Genomic DNA, 19,845 nt, shown 5'->3' with positions numbered 1-19,845 from the left:
TGCGATCCGAAGCGCTTCCAGCGGAATGCACTGGGCCTTAAGGCTATCTCGCGGGGATCGGTGTTTAATAATACATGGGTAGCGGTCTATTATATAAGAACTATTTTTAAGTGTACAGACAGAAAAATAAGTTTGTAGTGCTCATTCCAGTTCTACGTAGTACTTAATAATTCCATGGTTCAATTAAAATCACGCAGCTTTACGTTCTGTTACATTTATGTATTATTTTCTGTAGTTAGGTTATATTTTTATTATTTACGAGAATAATATTACGAGTATTTTAAGCGCCAGATCCGAACTGGATCGCTTGGATCTGCGCTTAAAAGACTCGTATCAAAATTTTATTTTATTTCGGCAAACAATAAAAAAATAAAAAATGAACATGGTGGTCGCTTCATGTTTGACAGTTTATTGTTGTTGGAAAAATAGATTATTCAATAATTTCGAAATGGACGATTAAAGGATGCTCATACAGATGAAATAAAAACTGGTTACTACGTTTCCAATACAATGATGCTCTTAAAGTTGTAGCCTACTTACAAAATAGGCCAAAAATAGGATCTAAAACTAAGCTATGTTTACCTCGATCAAAGTTGTATTTTTATAAATATTAGAGGTCAAGAATGAGGTGTAGTGTGCAAAACTGTTCTAATGACACTAAAAGAACAACTAAAAGCCATGGAATCACATTTCACATGTAAGTATTTCGACACACAAAATATTTTTTTTATCCATGATTTTACTCTCTTCCCTTGGTAACTACTTCCTGGACTCGGATAAAAAGTAGCTTTTATCTTATTCTGATGTATAAGTTATATTACTGCATAGTTTCAGCAATGTCCGTTCAGTAGTTTCTATGTGAAAGAAAACTAATATGTACCTACACAAACTTTTGATCATTCATCATCATCAATTTAAGAGCCCAGCTCTTGTCGGTGCAGCTCCTTCCATTTACGCCTATCTAGCGCCAACTCCTGAACTTCCTTATACGTTACAACATTCACCTTCTCTTTAATTTGCTTGATGTAGCTATACCTATTTGATCTACACTCTAATATTCCTCTATATTGCAGCCTACCTATATTAATGGGTTAGCTAGTACTGAAAGAATATTCTAAATAGGGCTTAAAGAAAATAAACATTTTAGGTTAGCACTTGTAGAATGAACTTCCAACTGGCATCTTATAAAAATAATATTCTAGTTGGGAATCTGATATAATCTGTACTTATATGTATATTAAAAAGAAAAAAAAATTGTTTGTTTATTTTTACCTTAAAGGCTTCGAAGCTACTGAACCAATTTGAAAAATTCCTTTACTGTTTGCTGCCCAGACTATACCTAGTAACATAGGTGAAATTCTATCATTCTCAATTCAGTTTTTTTTCCACCCAAAGATAACGTTGCACTCACATACACATACACACACACACACACGCATACACTCTCACATAAATAATTGCAATCAAGATAAGGGAGAGCTGCCCCACCTGGCACAGGTGTTTTCACACTTAAAAGAGGTCAACCTCAGTACTGTTATAACCAATATTCATCCTCTGAGCCTTTCCCAACTATGTTGGGGTCGGCTTCCAGTCTAACCGGATGTAGCTGAGTACCAGTGTGCTACAAGGAGCGACTGCCCTATCTGACTCCCTCAACCCAGTTACCTGGGCAACCCAATACCTCTTGGTTAGACTGGTGTCAGACTTACTGGCGTCTGACTGCCAAGGATGTTTAATGACAGCCGGGACCTACAGTTAACGTGCCATCCGAAACACAGCCAATGGTGTCTAAGATATACTTAGAAAGTACATACAAACTTAGAAAAGTAGCATTGGTACTTGCCTGGAATCGAACTCGCACCCTCATACTCGAGAGGTTGGTTCTTTGCCCACCAGGCCACCACGACTTTTAAAACCAATGTTTTTATGAAATAAAACATTTTTCATTTCTGCAGGTTCCCAAAACAACTAAGTCTGCGTTCTGCCTGGGTAGAGGCTTTAGGCATGGCGGACTGGGAGCCTAAGGACCGGAGTACCGTCTGCTCCGAACATTTTAGGAATGATGACTTTTATCTGACTAAGCGAGGGTTGAGACGGATTAAGTGTGGGGCTGTACCCGTTGTTATGCAAGTTAGTATACATTATTATCTGCCTAGCCTTTTCTCAACTATGTTGGGGTTGGCTTCCAGTGTAACTGTTTGCAGGTAAGTAAGAGTGTGACATATAGGGCGACTGCCTTTCTGACCTCCTCAACTCAGTTACATGGGACAACTCAAGGGGATTCATGTTAAATTTTTAAGATATAAGAAGCTAGTATAGTTTTTAAGGTTCCGTACCCAAAGGGTAAAACGGGACCCTATTGTTTTCGCTCCTCTGTCCGTCGGCCTGTCACCAGGCTGTATCTCATGAACCGTGATAGTTAGAGAGTTGAAATTTGCACAGATGATGTATTTCTGTTGCCGCTATAACAACAAGTACTGAAAACTAGAATAAAATAAATATTTTGGGGGGCTCCCATACAACAAAAGTGTTTTTTTTTTAATAAATAATGGCACGGAACCCTTCGTACGCGATTCCGACTCGCACTTGGCTGGTTTTTTTTTAAGATGTAAGAATGTAGTATAGTTTTTCAAACTTCACAGTTTCCTTATAATGGGTTTTTCGTAGCTTTTTAGGGTTCCGTAGCCAAAATGGCAAAAACGGAACCCTTATAGTTTCGTCATGTCCGTCTGTCCGTCTGTCCGTCTGTCACAGCCGATTTACTCGGAAACTATAAGTACTACAGTGATGAAATTTGATGGGAATATGTGTTGTATGAACCGCTACAAAAATATGACACTAAATAGTAAAAAAAAGAATTGGGGGTGGGGCCCCCCATACATGTAACTGAGGGATGAAATTTTTTTTTTCGATGTACATACCCGTGTGGGGTATCAATGGAAAGGTCTTTTAAAATGATATAAAGTTTTCTAAAAAACATTTTTCTTAAAGTGAACGGTTTTTGAGATATCAGCTCTCAAAGTCGTAAAAAGTATGTCCCCCCCCCTCTATTTTTATAACTACGGGGTATAAAATTCTAAAAAAAATAGAGGTGATGCATGCTAATTAACTCTTTCAACGATTTTTGGTTTGATCAAAGTATCTCTTATAGTTTTTGAGATAGGTTGATTTAACTGTAATTTACGGAACCCTTCGTGCACGAGTCCGACTTGCACTTGGCCGGTTTTTTTAGAAATGGGTTTTATGCAATTTTGTATCTTTGTGAAGATTCTATATAATTCTTTACCTATTTAATACGCCAGTAAGGTTCAAAACAAGGTGAACAAATCAATTTTTATTTGCTAAACACCATTTTGTTGTTACTTTACCTCCAGTAAAATCCTACCAAAGTAAAACCTTCTTACATAAGCATGTATGTAGTTTATTCTTGTCATAAATAAATAAAAGAACAATTTTATTTTATTTCAGGATTCGGCAGATGACCTCGATGCGCCGGCCGCTCTGAGGGTAAGCATATCTCACTAGCTGTTACACGCGGTTTCACCCGCTATCCGTGGGAACTACTGACCGTATCGGGATAAAATATAGCCTATGTTACTCGGGAAGAGTGTATAATCGTCGGCACGAATCTTGACCGTTGACCTTCACCTGCTCAGAAGTAATTTATTGGGTCCCTTTTGTGGTATGAAGTGAGGCGCGGGGGCGGGCTAAAGCGGTGATTGGCCCGCAGCGCATCGCGTCATAGCCGTCACTCGGGATTGGTTGTTTACTAATAAGTCACTTCTGCGCAGATGAAGGTCAGCGCTCAAGATTCGTGCCGATAACTAAAGCTTTGCAACAGTGAAAGACTTTTCAAATCGGTTCAGTAGTTTCGGAACATCTATATCTAACAAATATATTTTTTTCCTCAAATCTAATGACAAGTTGAGAAATGCAAAATTACTTGGCGTTTATTCATAATATGTTAATTTTTCAGGTGTGCCGAATATGTTTAGTAATGGACGCCAAAATGTATCATATAAGGGAATTTAAACTGGACCAGATGTACGAACAAATTACTGGATTAATGGTAAGTTGAATTCAGGTCAGGCTACCAATGCTACTTTTCTAAGTTTGTATGTGCTTTCTAAGTATATCTTAGACACCAATGACTGTGTTTCGGATGGCACGTTAAACTGTAGGTCTGATCACCAGTCTAACCGAGGGTACTGGGTTGCCCGGGTAACTGGGTTGAGGTGGTCAGATATGGCAGTCGCTCCTTGTAAAGCACTGGTACACAGCGACTGCCCTATCTGATCTCCTCAACCCAGTTACCCGGGCAACCCAATACCCCTTGGTTAGACTGGTGTCAGACTAACTGGCTTCTGACTACCCGTAACGACTGCCAAGGATGACATGCCTATTGTGATTTTTTTGCTTATTTCTAGGCCAGTTCTGAAGAAAGATTACCACAGCGCGTTTGCTGGGAGTGTGGTGCGCGATTGCTAGCGGCGTATCGCTTTAGAAGTAAAGCTATGCGAAGCGATGCTTTGCTACATGATCTATTGCAGTCTGATACGTATGTGAGTATATACATTTATTCTATTAAACTTTACTAAAATTTTAAAGTAATATTTTTGTACAAAAGTATATAAATGACATGCTGTAAGCGACATATATGTGCAAACTTATCTACATTTGTTGATAAAGTGAACTATGTAGATCTGCCTACAAATTGTCATGCAGTTAGGCAAACTTATAATATTATATTTGTTATAATAATTGTTTTTCTAAATAAATTATTTTTCTTTTTACTCTGGTTGTAAGAGCTGCTCGGGTCGGTCGACCAAAGAGCTATAGATATCAGACAGACAGTCCTTTTTATGTGGCACACTGGTTTACTAAGTTGCTGCATCCGGTTGGACTGGAAGCCGACACCAACATAGTTGGAAAAAGTCTAGCCAGATGACGAGCTCTTTCCAAGCTTTATTTTCTTTATTTACCCTTAATTATTGACTGTTTTCAGATAAAAATCCGCGATATAAAATCAATTAACCGATCTCACAACGGCTTAACTTCAAATTTGATACACAAAATATATGAAAACAACGACTATGATTTACATATAGATTTGAGCATTAAAACCGAAGATTCGAACATTGATATTGACGAACAAATAGACGACAATATTATTAATATTAATGAGAATTTAGAAATTGAAGTGAAAAGTCTAGCACCTATAGCCGAAATTGAAATCAAAGATGAAACTTCGAATAATATATTTTTTGATGAGTATGATGGTGATCATTTTGACGATGATGATGATAAGGTTTTGAGCGAAGTTCTAGAGAAGAAGGTTAAGCCTAAAGTGAAGAAGAAAAAGGTTAAAGTCGTGAAGAAGGTGAAAAAGAAAATTGATGAAGAAGATGATCCGGATTTAACTAGTGATAGGTAAGGTTTTTAATATTATTTTTGATCGTCATAGCACAGGCCTCCTCACACACAGAGAATGATTGTGCACTAATCACCACGCTTGCTCAATACAGGTTGGTGATTTCAGACTTTATAGTCCAGGTTTGCTCGAGATGTTTTCCTTAACCTTTTATTTGACAAGGAACCCGAACGCCTCGTTAGTTCTAGTAACTGAACTACAAGAAAGCGCATTCTTAACAGTCGCTATGGGTAATCAGAGGCCAGTAAGTCTGACGCCAGTCTAACCAAAGGGTATTGGGTTGCCCGGGTAACTGGGTTGAGGAGGTCAGATAGGCAGTCGCTCCTTGTGGCACACTGGTACTCAGCTGCATCCGGTTAGACTGGAAGCCGACCCCAACATAGTGGGAAAAAGGTTTGGGAGATGATGAAGAAGGCGATGAAAAAGGATGGAAAGATGAGTGGTCACTCATATTTTTTCATTATATAACTTATCAGCTTATTATTTTTTCCGAGTCCTTGTGAACATAAAATAACTTTCTTAAAAAGAGTGTCTATGGATATATGCCGGTGCTTCTCCATGAGACCAACTTTATGGTACCGTGCAACTAGTGTGACGTTTCATAATAGCCTGCAAAGGCCTATCTATACTAATATTATAAAGAGGTATTTGTAAGTTTGTATGTAGGGGGTAATCTTTGGAACCGCTGATCAGATTTCCAAAATTCTCACTTTTCAAATTCACACAATTCACTGATAGATAGCTACAATGTTTCTGAGTGCCATATGTTATAGTAGTTCCCACAGGACGCGGGTGAAACCGCGGGAAAACAGCTATTTTGAAATAAAAACATTCTTATTTCTTTACTCTTTTCAGATACAAGAAAACAGACGTCAAACGCCGTCGTACAAACGAAGCTTTAGACGAATCTCTATTTACAATAACGTCTCTCACATACGATCAACAAATAGAAGAGATATGCAAACGACAGGAGAGTGCTAACTATATTAGCGCACCTTATAAATGCACCGTGTGTTATCGCGGGTTTCTGATCAAAGACAGATATACTGCGCATGCTGTTAGACATAGCGAGGTGAGTAAACGATGATTTTATTTCCCCCCATCATATGTCTCTAACCCATTTCATTGTCCCCCATCATATATTTCATGTTTCCCCATCACAAAGTTCATTTCCCCCATCACATAGTTCATTTCCCCCCATCATATATAACATTGTCCCCCATCACATGTTACATTTTCCCCCATCACACTTTACATTGCCCCCATCACACTATATTTTCCCCCATCACATATTACATTGTCCCCCATCACATATCTCATTGTTCCCCATCAAATATGTCATTTTCCCCCATCACATAGTTCATTTTCCCCTATCACACATTTCATTGTCCCTCATCATATATTACATTTACATACGATCAACAAATAGAAGAGATATGCAAACGACAGGAAAGTGCTAACTATATTAGCGCACCTTATAAATGTACTGTTTGCTATCGCGGGTTTCTGATCAAAGACAGATATACTGCGCATGCTGTTAGACATAGCGAGGTGAGTATTTCTTTTCAGTTAAATATAAAAAAAAACACAGACACAAACCCATTTCATTTTCCCCCCAACTCATGTCTCTAAACTATTTCATCTCCCACCCCATTTAATGTCGTTTGACCGGTTTCGTTGCTGACGCGTGGCAAATTAGTTGCGGACGCGTTGTGAGTTCGTTGAAGACGCGTGGTCAACACGTTACGGACGCGTTACGTATGCATTGCGGACGCGTCTTGACTATTTTATTATATTATAATACTTTGAGGACCCTTAAAAAGTTGCATCTCCTGAGGAAGGTATAAAAAGAAGTTAGTTGAAAGAAAAGTTAAATTAGGTACTCGTATAAAAACGACTGAAAAGCACATAAATAATGCAACTGCTCTTGAATCTACTTTGAAATGCGTTCAAAGGTCACGTTTTTATAATTTTTGTTTTATAATTTAATTAATAATTGTTTTATACCGTGCCGACCCCAAATAAAATTGGGATAAGGGCAGGGTTATGATGATGATGATAACTGTGTAATGTGTATATCTAAATTAAACTTTAATAATATATTTTGTTACAGCAAAGTGGAGCATACGAGTGTTTCATATGTAAGACGCGGCTCAAAACTAGTCGAGCGCTCAGGAAACATCTGACAGCTCAACATACTGAACAGTACAGTTGTAAGGGATGTCCGTTTGTCACCAGAAATAGGTATGATATATATCTATACCACTGACCTCTATATTTACCACTGGACCGCCTGTTCCGTTTGACAGCAATTTTTTGTGCCCATTTGAAGAGCCAATATCGTCTAAGCGAGTGTCCACAGAACTAATTTTGACGTAGAATTTCAAATGGCTGTGAGAGAAGTGTTTGTTCATTGGTTCACTGTAAAATAATTTTAGTATCGGGTTGCCCGGGTTACTGGGTTGAGGAGGTCAGATAGGCAGTCGCTTCTTGTAAAGCACTGGTACTCAGCTGCATCCGGTTAGACTGGAAGCCGACCTCAACATGATTGGGAAAAGGCTCGAAGGATGATGGACACTCGCTACGTCTAACAGCGCCAAAATGGCGATTATCAAACGGGCACAAAAGCACGTTGACAACAGCCTGTCCAGTGGTAAATATAGAGGTCAGTGATCTATACTAATATTATGAAGTTGAAGATGTTGTTTGCTTGAAAAAAGATATTCAGTGCTAGGAAGCTCACTTGTATGGGGAAGACTACTTTTATCTGGATGCGTGAAGTAGTTCCCATTGGATGCAGGTGATAGTAACTAACGCTGGTGGATGTTAGTTTTTAATTTTTTTATGTAAATAAAATATTTAATGCCCTGACTCCTTTGTACAGTCTTATACCATCTTGTGTTTCATCTTCCGAGTCTTTTCCCGATTAAGTTGGGGTCGATTTCCAGTCTAACGAGATGCAGCTGAATACCAGTGTGCCACAAGGGGCGACTACCTTTCTGATCACCTTAACGTCAAAATCGTTACGCGTAGTCAGAAGCCAGTAAGTCTGACAAACAGTCTTATCAAAGGGTGTTGGGTTGCCCTGGTAACTGGGTTGAGGAGGTCAGATAGGCAGTCAGCCGCATCCGCATCCGGTTAGACTAGAAGCCGACCCAGCTGATGAAATGTCTAGGCAGATGATGAATATAATTTGTTTTATTACAGAGGCGTAGCAAGAGAACACGAGAAATGGCACGCGGGAACTAAATATCAATGTCCACATTGTGCTAGCGAGTTTGAGTAAGTAATCTAAAACTATTTAACCGACTTAAGTCTACACTTCATTTCAGTAGGCACTTATAGTCATCGGCACGAATCTTGAGCTCTGACCTACATCTGCGCAGAAGTGATTTATTAGCAAAGAACCAATCCCGAGTGACGGCTATGACGCGATGCACTGCGGGCCAATCACCGCTTTAGCCCGCCCCCGCGCCTCACTTCATACCACAAAAGGGACCCAATAAATCACTTCTGCGCAGGTGAAGGTCACAGCTCAAGATTCGTGCCGGTAACTATAAATTGTGTAAAAAGTCCTATCGAAACTGTTTACCTTTACTTATTTTTTTGTACATAGATAACTTTTATCTACATAGATATTTACATTAGACAATTTATTACAAATCAAATCTACATAATTACGCACGTAAATGCTGCTTGTGATCTCTCTCCGGTAGTATCGGATTGTCGTCCCATCGCGCTATGAGAGTGAAGGGATAGTGAGTGCACCGCAGTCCAAGCAAATGTGCCCAAACTATAATATGTCCTGCGCAGCTGGCTGATCTCCTTAAATGAGAATAGCCGCCGTTGCCGATAACACAAGGGAACAAAATAAGACTTTTTTTGTGTTGCATGACATTTTATGACTTTTGTTTACTAATACGAGGTCGCTGATTTCAAATCTACCCAAATTTTTTTTCTAACAGCTTTAGCTTTTGAGATACAGCTATTGACCATATGTTCGAACTAGTTACAATTAAATAACATAAATCAGAGCATTTTTTGATGCTTAATTGTTGTTCTTCTGCTGTTTTTTGTTAATAAAATTGTGTTTTTCTTGAAAATCACGTTTTGTTGATATCTCAAAAACTAAAGCTGATACAGAAATTCTGAATTCAGATCTTCAATTAGCAGCCCAAAAATATACAAAATTGGTCGTAATATTTCATGCAACAAAAATCTTGTTCCCTTGTGTAATTGGCTAGGAGGACTCCCAATGTGCTAAATTATTTAATTATTATTATTTTTTGTTTACAGTAAGTTAACAACATATATGGGTCATATAAGAATAAAGCATGTATCAGACTTTGTTTGTGAACTCTGTGGGTATACTTTTGTCAGTAAAAAGGGTATCGATGTCCACAAGAAGAAGAAACATCGACTTGTCGATAAAACGGTGAGTTTTATCGATAATTTCTTTACTTCTATACTAATATTATAAAGCTGAAGAGTTTGTTTGTTTGAACGCACTAATCTCAGGAACTACTGGTCCGATTTGAAAATTTCTTTCAGTGTTAGATAGCCCATTTATCGAGGAAGGCTATAGGCTACTTTTTATCCCGGTAGGGGAAGTAGTTCCCACGGGATGCGGGTGAAACCGCTGGCAGAAGCTAGTGTAATATAAAGCCTTAGAGTGTGCTTGTTTGAATGAAATAATAGCCTGTTTGAATAAATCTTTCACTGTTAGATGGTTCATTTATCGATGAAAGGTATACTTACTATAAATACTTTTCTATTTTTTATCCAGGTGCGTGAAGTAGTCCACTCGATACACGGGACCTAGTTATGAAAATACATCATAGGCTTCTACTGTGTTCCTTTGTCTTTAACCAATTAACTCAAAAACTGATGAACCACTTTTCATATTTTCATCATCAACTATAGGTCCAATTTCAGACAAAAAAAATATTAGAATGAGTGTTTCGTAAAATTGAGGGCAACTTTTTTTAAGTAATACTAGTTTTCGCCCAGGGGTATCCCCACTTTTTGAAGCAAGTACTTCCCCACACCCGTCTAAAAAGGCCTATGTGTAATTCTGTTATTTCAGCTATGATACTTCCAAGTTTCATTAGTAGTTTTTGCGTTAAAGAAGAACAAACATCCCTACATATGTACAAACATTCACATTTATAACATTATAATCATCGGCATGGATATTGAGCCCTGACCTTCGCCTCCGCAGAAGTGATTTATTGGTTTATTGCCATAAGTGTACAGTGCGCTAAGCGATCCCCACTCTTCCACCGAGAGCTCATTATCCGTGCCGATAACTGTACATAGAAAGTATTACTAATATTATTATTTATTTTCACAGTTAACACTGGAAGGGCCTTATTGTGAAATGTGTGACGTTACATTTATTTCTGAAGAGGCGCATGAGAGACATCTTAAGTTATCTGCGAGACACAGTAGCGATCATGACCCGTAAGTACATTATTATCTGCCTAGCCTTTCCCAACTATGTTGGGGTCGGCTTTCAGTCTAACCGGATGCAGCTGAGTAGCAGTGCTTTACAAGAAGCTACTGCCTATCTGACCTCAACCTAGTTACCCGGGCAACCCAATACCTCTTGGTTAGACTAGCTTCTGACTACCCTTAACGACTACCAAGGATGTTCAAATGACAGCCGGGACCCACCAGTTTAACGTGCCTTTCAAAAGACAGAAGGACTCCTAATGAAATATATCATTGTTAACCAACTTTTTATACAAGATATTGAGGCTTTTTTATGTTAAATATGAGTATTTCAACTACATAATGATAATTATTGTTATTTTTTGTCAACAGTAATAGAATCCGCAACGACTCTCAAAGTATGAACACAGAACGCAACGGCAGAGTTATGCGACGAATAGAGAGACGACCGGTCATACACCCGCGAACGACACTCGACCGCGAGCCGCACCCACCGGTTAACTGTGAACAGGTACTTAACTATTCATGTCCAAATTAACAGGTTAATAATAGTACCTACTAAACAGGTTAATAAAATTACTGGTTAATTTTACAGAAAATGCTATAGCTAACTTTTGACCGACCCAAAAAATATATATGTAGTCATCATCTCCCGAGCCTCTTCCCAGCTATGTTTGGGTCGGCTTGCAGTCTAACCGGATTCAGCTGCGTACCAGCTATGTAGTAGTGCTAGTTAACATATATATGTATGTAGTCAATTAAAAAAAAACATCAACACTACATAATAGTAACCAATTGAATATGATAATGATTAAAATTTTCTACCGACTTCAAAAACGTAGGTTCTCAGTTCGATGTCTAAGTATGTTTGTGAGCGATTAACTTACGTTCATCTGCAGTGAGTTTGATGCGTTTAGCATAGAAAAATCTTAGTATAGTAAATAAATAATTAATCGTTTAATACTTCACTTTGTGCATAATTTTACAATATTTTGCTTTATTTTAAATATGTTCTAATATATAGTAAAAATAAACATATACCGTCTTACCACAAAAACTTTTAAACGTCAGTTTATGCCTTGTCTAAAAAAATGTCAAATTATGACGTTGACATATGGTTCATTTTGCAGCCACATTTTTTTAGACAAGTGTAAAACAAGTGTTTTTGTAGTAAGGCCGATAATATTGAGATTCGTTTCTTTTTCGTTATTTCTCCAGTGCGGCATACAACTTCGTGATCTAAGAGTGTACGCTCAACACTTCAGACGCGCTCATCCCGACAAGAATCGCACCAAGTACCCCGCCATGAAGACGCCGTGTATGTGTGAGCAGTGTGGCAAGATATTTCAGGTGAGTCCGATAAATCGGTGACCGATTTTTTGTAGGTGAAAAATAGAACACACTGTTAACAACATTCATGTTTATGTACTCAATTATACAATGCCTTTGATTTTGACGTGACAACGTCTTATAAATCGATGGAGCCGGCTGCACGCACGAAAAAACATGACTCATGCGGCGTCACCTCGCTCTGAGGCGTTCCGTTTACGGCTTGAAGTGCAAGCGAGAGCACGCAACGAGCGACAAAGAGGCATGATCGGCCTCCGTTTTCGGCAGCGTTCGACATCTGACGATCAATTTCTTATGACGTTGTCACGTTCGACTATCGTCAGTAAACCGAATTTACAGACAACCGTTTTTTTTTTAATACAGTGTTTACATCATTACATGTATAAAACAAAGTCGCTTTTTCTGTCCCTTTGTACGCTTAAATCTTCAAAACTACGCAAGCGATTTTGATGCTGTTTTTTTTAACTCTATCTAGAGTGATTGAAGAGGAAGGTTAATATTTATTTAAGCCACGTATTCACTGGGAAACAATGTTTCAGATACACAGTTTCTGAAACATCACGTAGATGTTTACAGCAACAATGTTTCGGAAATTCTGCCGTCCACATCGTCCACAGAAACAAAATTATATGTTTCTGAAACAAAATTATTTGTTTCAGAAACACGTATATATTGTTTCTGAAACAGTGTTTATAAACAATTGTTTCCCAGTGAATACATGGCTGTATAATAACATCCACTAAATGGTGGGGAAGTTCTGTTAAACCCGTGTGAAGTCGGCGCGGGTCGCTAATAAATAATCAAATAAAAGATTCTAGCTTCAAGTCGCGGTTTCACTCGCGTCCCGAGGGAACTTCCCATATCCGAAAGGAAATAAAAAGTCCTATGGTCCATCCTATGGTCATCTTTTAGTTCTGAGCTACCTTCTCACCATTTCAGCCGTTGTCGAATTATAAGTAGTGTTAGAAAATGCATTATAACGGATTTATTTTATTTCGTATTTTGAAGGTTACGAAATTACAATTACACTGTGAGGGCGTTACATTATCCTGGAGTAACACAGGATATTTAATTTGGATTCGGAAGAAGTTACCCCGGGACGTGAGTGAAACCGCGGGAAACAGCTAGTTTTATTCTTAAAATATACAATTGTTATGAAAAACTGTCTTCTTTTTCCTTCAACAGAGCATGGCCCTCCTAAAAGACCACATGTGGGTCCACACCGGCGAAAAACGCTTCAAATGCGACCGTTGCACGAAGAGCTTCACCCAGAAGACCAACCTGGTGTTCCACATGCGCGTCCACAGTGCCTCGCGGCCGAGCTACGAGTGTCCTCTGTGCGGCAAGCACTTCGCCTTCTTCAATAACAGGCGGCGGCACATGTTTGTGAGTATATACACGCAATCCACGTCCAAAAAAATTGGCAAAATACAGGTAAGTAGCTTTAGGACGAGCAGTGCCATCTAGCGGGTCCAAAAGTGTCTTAAAAGCGTCCGGGAGGGTTGCACTATGAAGGTCAAAAATATCGTCAAAAACGGGTAAGTAGCTTTAGGTCAAACAGCGCCAGGGTCCAAAAGTGTCTTAAAACCGCCCGGGAGAGTTACTAAAATCCAAAAAAAGTCGTGTAGAAATGGGTAAGTCACTAAAGGTCAAAAACAGCGCCATCCAGGGGGTCCAAAAGTGTCCGAGAAAGTTGCAAAATCAAGGTTTAACCAACTGACAAAAAAGGAGGTCAAAATATAGACAGTAGCGCCATCTAGCGGGTCCAGAAGTGTCTTAAAACCGCCCAGGAGCGTTGCAAATTAAGGTTTCAAATATCGTTAAAAAAGGTCAAAATACAGACACCAGAGCCATCTAGGGGGTCCAATAGAGTCTTAAAAGCGTCCGAGAAAGTTGTTAAGTCAAAAAACAGGTAACTAAGGGTCAAAATATAGACAGCAGCGCCATCTAGCAGGTCCAAAAGTGTCTTAAAAGTTAATCTTTTAGACCAGTTTAAAATGCGGACTTATTAGTATCATTATTTTTGAACCCAGTCATCATGCCTATTGTGGACCCTGTAGGGCACAGAAAATAATATTAAACACACATAACGTTGTACAAAGAGCTTCACCCAGAAGACCAACCTGGTGTTCCACATGCGCGTCCACAGTGCCACGCGGCCGAGCTACGAGTGTCCTCTGTGCGGCAAGCACTTCGCATTCTTCAATAACAGGCGGCGGCACATGTTTGTGAGTATATATACGCAATCGATGTACAAAAATATCGACAAAATACAGGTAAGTTAATGTCAAAAACAGCGCCATCTAGGGGGTCCAAAAGTGTCCGAGAAAGTTGCAAAATCAAGGTTTAACCAACTGACAAAAAAGGAGGTCAAAATACAGACATTAGCGCCATCTAGCGGGTCCAGAAGTGTCTTAAAAGCGTCCAGGAGTGTTGTAAAGTAAAAAAACAGGTAACTAAGGGTCAAAATATTGACACCAACGCCACCTAGGGGGTCCAAAAGTGTCTTAAAAGTAAATCTTTTTGACCAGTTTAAAATGCGGACTTATTAGAATCATTATTTTTGAACCCAGTCATCATGCTTATTGTGGACCCTGTAGAGCACAGAAAATAATATTAAACACACATAACGTTGTACAAAGAGCTTCACCCAGAAGACCAACCTGGTGTTCCACATGCGCGTCCACAGTGCCTCGCGGCCGAGCTACGAGTGTCCTCTGTGCGGGAAGCACTTCGCATTCTTCAATAACAGGCGTCGGCACATGTTTGTGAGTATATACACGCAATCGACATCCAAAAACAAGTAACTAAAGGTCAAAAACAGCGCCATCTATAGGGTCCAAAAGTGTCCGAGAGAGTTGCAAAATCAAGGTCAAAAAAGGACAAAATACAGACAGCAGCGCCATCTAGCGGGTCCAGAAGTGTCTTAAAAGCGACGAGGAGAGTTGCAAAGTAAGGTTTAAAAAATCGTCAAAAAAAGGTCAAAATATAGTCAGCAGCGCCATCTAGGAGGTCCGAAAGTGTCTTAAAAGCGTCCAGGAGTGTTGTAAAGTAAAAAAACAGGTAACTAAGGGTCAAAATATAGACAGCAACGCCATCTTGCGGGTCCAAAAGTGTCTTAAAAGTTAATCTTTTTGACCAGTCTAAAATGCGGACTTATTAGAATCATTATTTTTGAACCCAGTCATCATGCTTATTGTGGACCCTGTAGAGCACAGAAAATAATATTAAACACACATAACGTTGTACAAAGAGCTTCACTCAGAAGACCAACCTGGTGTTCCACATGCGCGTCCACAGTGCCTCGCGGCCGAGCTACGAGTGTCCTCTGTGCGGCAAGCACTTCGCATTCTTCAATAACAGGCGGCGGCACATGTTTGTGAGTATATATACGCAATCCACGTCCAAAAAAGTGTTAAAAAACGGGTAATTAACTTTAGGTCAAACAGCGCCATCTAGCGGGTCTAAAAGTGTCTTAAAACCGACCGGGAATGTTGCAAAATCAAGGTCAAAAAGACGTCAAAAAACAGGTAAGTAGCTTTAGGTCAAAAGAAGCGCCATCTAGGGGCTCCAAAAGTGTCTTAAAAGCGTCCGGGACAGTAGAAAAATTCGTCAGAAAGATCAAAATTATATCAACGCCGGCTCCAAAAGTGTCTTTAAAAGCGACGAGGAGAGTTGCAAAGTTGAAAAATCGACAAAAAAGGACAAAATATAGACACTAGCGCCACCTAGCGGGTACAAAAGTGTCTTAAAAGCGTCCGAGAACGAGTTAATCTTTTTAACCAGTCTAAATACAAAATACGGACTTATTAGAATCATTATTTTTGAACCCAGTCATCATGCTTATTGTGGACCCTGTAGAGCACAGAAAATAATATTAAACACACATAACGTTGTACAAAGAGCTTCACCCAGAAGACCAACCTGGTGTTCCACATGCGCGTCCACAGTGCCACGCGGCCGAGCTACGAGTGTCCTCTGTGCGGCAAGCACTTCGCATTCTTCAATAACAGGCGGCGGCACATGTTTGTGAGTATATATACGCAATCCACGTACAAAAACTAAAGGTCAAAAACAGTGCCACCTATAGGGTCCAAAAGTGTCTTAAAGGCTTCCGGGAGGGTTGCACAATGAAGGTCAAAAATATCGTCAAAAAACAGGTAAGTACCTTTAGGACGAACAGCGCCATCGAGAGGGTCCAAAAGTGTCTTAAAAGCGTCCGGGAGGGTTGCACTATGAAGGTCAAAAATATCGTCAAAAAACAGGTAAGTTAAGGTCAAACAACGCCAGGGCCCAAAAGTGTATTAAAAGCGTCCAGGACAGTCAAAAAATTCGTCAGAAAGAACAAAATTATATCAACGCCGGCTCCAAAAGTGTCTTAAAAGCGACGAGGGGAGTTGCAAAGTAAGGTTTCAAAAATCGTCAAAAAAGGTCAAAATATAGACACTAGCGCCACCTAGGGGGTCCAAAAGTGTCTTAAAAGCGTCCGAGAACGAGTTAATCTTTTTAACCAGTCTAAAATGCGGACTTATTAGAATCATTATTTTTGAACCCAGTCATCATGCTTATTGTGGACCCTGTAGAGCACAGAAAATAATATTAAACACACATAACGTTGTACAAAGAGCTTCACCCAGAAGACCAACCTGGTGTTCCACATGCGCGTCCACAGTGCCACGCGGCCGAGCTACGAGTGTCCTCTGTGCGGCAAGCACTTCGCATTCTTCAATAACAGGCGGCGGCACATGTTTGTGAGTATATACACGCAATGCACGTCCAAAAATATCGTCAAAAAATATGTAAGTAGCTTTAGGACGGACAGCGCCATCTATAGGGTCCAAAAGTGTCCGAGAGAGTTGCAAAATCAAGGTTTAACCAACTGACAAAAAAGGAGGTCAAAATACAGACATTAGCGCCACCTAGCGGGTCCAGAAGTGTCTTTAAAGCGTCCAGGAGCGTTGCTAAAATCCATAAAAATCGTATAAAGCAAAATCAAGGTAAAAAAGACGTCAAAAACAGGTATCTTAACGTCAAAATATAGATGACAGCGCCATGGAGGTCCAAAAGTGTCTTAAAAGCGTCCAGGAGTGTTGTAAAGTAAAAAAACAGGTAACTAAGGGTCAAAATATAGACAGCAGCGCCATCTAGCGGGTCCAAAAGTGTCTTAAAAGCGTCCGAGAACGAGCTAATCTTTTTAACCAGTCTAAATATAAAATACGGACTTATTAAAATCATTATTTTTGAACCCAGTCATCATGCTTATTGTGGACCCTGTGGAGCACAGAAAATAATATTAAACACACATAACGTTGTACAAAGAGCTTCACCCAGAAGACCAACCTGGTGTTCCACATGCGCGTCCACAGTGCCACGCGGCCGAGCTACGAGTGTCCTCTGTGCGGCAAGCACTTTGCTTTCTTCAATAACAGGCGGCGGCACATGTTTGTGAGTATATACACGCAATCCACATCCAAAAATATCGTCAAAAAAAACCATTGTCTGTAAAGTCGTTTTACTGACGATAGTTGAACGTGACAACGTGAGTAGCTGCCGATTGTGCCTCTTTGTCGCTCGCTGCGTGCTCTCGCTTGCACTTCAAGCCTTAAACGGAACGCCTCAGAGCGAGGTAACGCCTCAGAGCGAGGTGCCTCAGAGCGAGGTAACGCCTCAGAGCGAGGTAACGCCGCATGAGTCATGTTTTTTCGTGCGTGCAGCCGGCTCCATCGATTTATAAGACGTTGTCACGTCAAAAACATGTAACTTAAGGTCAAAAGCAGCGCCATCTATAGGGTCCAAAAGTGTCCGTCCAGGACAGTCAAAAAATTCATCGGAAAGAACAAAATTACATCAACGCCATCTAGCGGCTCCAAAAGTGTCTTAAAAGCGACGAGGAGAGTTGCAAGGTTTCAAAAATCGTCAAAAAAGGACAAAATATAGACACTAGCGCCACCTAGCGGGTACAAAAGTGTCTTAAAAGAGTCCGGGAAAGTTTCAAAGTCGTCAAAAAACAGGTAACTAAAGATTAAAATATTGACACCAACGCCACCTAGGGGGTCCAAAAGTGTCTTAAAAGCGTCCGGGACAGTTGCTGAACCAAAGTCCAAAATCCAAGGTCCAAGTATCTTAAGGTCAAAATAAAGGTAGCAGAGCCATCTAGCAGGGCCAATCATGTCTTAACAGCGGAAAATATTTTTATTTGTGTATAAAATAGTATAAGAAAAAGAACAGAAGTCAAAATAAAGTATTCTTCGTGACGTACCCTAAGAAAATTATGTATGTTTTTTGCCGTTGTAACAACAAAATACTGAAAATTAGAATAAATAAATATTGTAAGAGGCCCTCATACAACAAACGTTTCTTTTTCCGTTTTAATATTAGTCCGAAACTATTCCTTCCGAAGCTAGCACTAAGAAGGTTTTAACATAGTTATAATTTTATTCATTCACAATTACCTTCTCCCACAGATCCACACAGGCCTCAAACCCTTCAAATGTGACACCTGTGGTAAATGCTTCACCACCTCAGGCGAACAGCGCGCTCACGTAGAGCACGTGCATCTGAAGAAACCGTGGCCCAAGCGCAGCCGACACCGACCTCACGAGTGGAAGTGTCATACGCCTAACGAGGACTAATAGATAGATCAGAAGCTAGTGAAAGATAGATTGAATTCTATCTATTATACAAAGTGTGTCGTACTTAATCACAGTAAATGAAATGCGTTATCATCCTTTTTTCCAACTATGTTGGGGTCGGCTTCCAGTCTAACCGGATGTAGCTGAGTACCAGTGCTTTACATCTCTTCTCTATCTTCTCTTAAAAAATAAAAATAATTTTACTTCGGACATACAGCGCCATCTATTGGTCAAAAGTTGGCATCAATTCAGTACTATAAATATCGAACTGTTTCCTATACTCCTTAGATAGATGGCGTTGATCTGGTAAAGCAGCGCCACCTATAGGGTCCAAAAGTGTCTTAAACGCGTCCGGGAGAGTTGCAAAAACCAAAAAAATCGTATAAAGCAAAATTAAGGTAAAAAAGACGTTAAAAACAGGTATCTAAAGGTCGAAATAAAGGTAGCAGCGCCATCTAGGGAGTCCAAAAGTGTCTTAAAGGTGTCAAACCCTTCAAATGTGAATCCTGTGGTAAATGCTTCACCACATCAGGCGAACAACGCGCTCACGTAGAACACGTGCATCTGAAGAAACCGTGGCCCAAGCGCAGCCGACACCGACCTCACGAGTGGAAGTGTCATACGCCTAACGAGGACTAAATAGTACTGTTACAGCCTTTTTATCGTCCCACTGCTGGGTTGCGGGCTCCTCTCACACGGAGAAGGATTGAGCGTTAATCATCACGGTTGCACAATGCGGGTTGGTGATTGCAGACTATATAGGCCTTATAAAGGTCGCCGGATGCAGGTCGCCTCCAACAGGTATCTGTGGAGATCTAAGGGGGAGGCCTATGTTCAGCAGTGGACGTCCTATGCCTGAGATGATCATGATGATGATGATGATAGCCCGTAGTTTGAAAGTTGGTGCTCTCCGATGCACGGGTGTATCAATCACCAACTTCCAGACTACGGCTAAGGATAAAGAAATTATGGCTAAAA

At 40.0% G+C, this 19,845-nt stretch overlaps 1 protein-coding gene across 1 annotated transcript; it reads left to right on the top strand.

The window, feature by feature from the left end:
• The first annotated feature begins 385 nt into the window (after positions 1–385).
• Positions 386–19,040, top strand: LOC110382623 (zinc finger protein 665). The gene is made up of 15 exons (XM_064043217.1): positions 386–697; positions 1,956–2,130; positions 3,469–3,507; positions 3,977–4,069; positions 4,428–4,562; positions 5,006–5,430; positions 6,287–6,503; positions 7,545–7,675; positions 8,639–8,713; positions 9,728–9,866; positions 10,785–10,894; positions 11,258–11,396; positions 12,104–12,235; positions 13,421–13,621; positions 18,700–19,040. The coding sequence occupies exons 1-15, from the start codon at positions 624–626 to the stop codon at positions 18,865–18,867; spliced, it is 2,253 nt and encodes a 750-aa protein (XP_063899287.1). The 5' UTR covers positions 386–623; the 3' UTR covers positions 18,868–19,040.
• Positions 19,041–19,845: the final 805 nt, after the last annotated feature.

This window comes from Helicoverpa armigera, chromosome 31 (assembly GCF_030705265.1).
Source record: "Helicoverpa armigera isolate CAAS_96S chromosome 31, ASM3070526v1, whole genome shotgun sequence".
Taxonomy (NCBI): Eukaryota; Metazoa; Arthropoda; class Insecta; order Lepidoptera; family Noctuidae; genus Helicoverpa; species Helicoverpa armigera.
This window is presented reverse-complemented; position numbering and strand designations above follow the sequence as displayed.

Excerpts from the sequence above, each read along its gene's own strand:
- LOC110382623 (XM_064043217.1), top strand. The coding sequence starts at position 624 with ATGAGGTGTAGTGTGCAAAACTGTTCTAATGACACTAAAAGAACAACT. Across the intron at positions 3,508-3,976 it reads ATGCGCCGGCCGCTCTGAGG|GTGTGCCGAATATGTTTAGT; the intron begins GTAAGCATATCT and ends TTAATTTTTCAG. Across the intron at positions 4,070-4,427 it reads AACAAATTACTGGATTAATG|GCCAGTTCTGAAGAAAGATT; the intron begins GTAAGTTGAATT and ends GCTTATTTCTAG.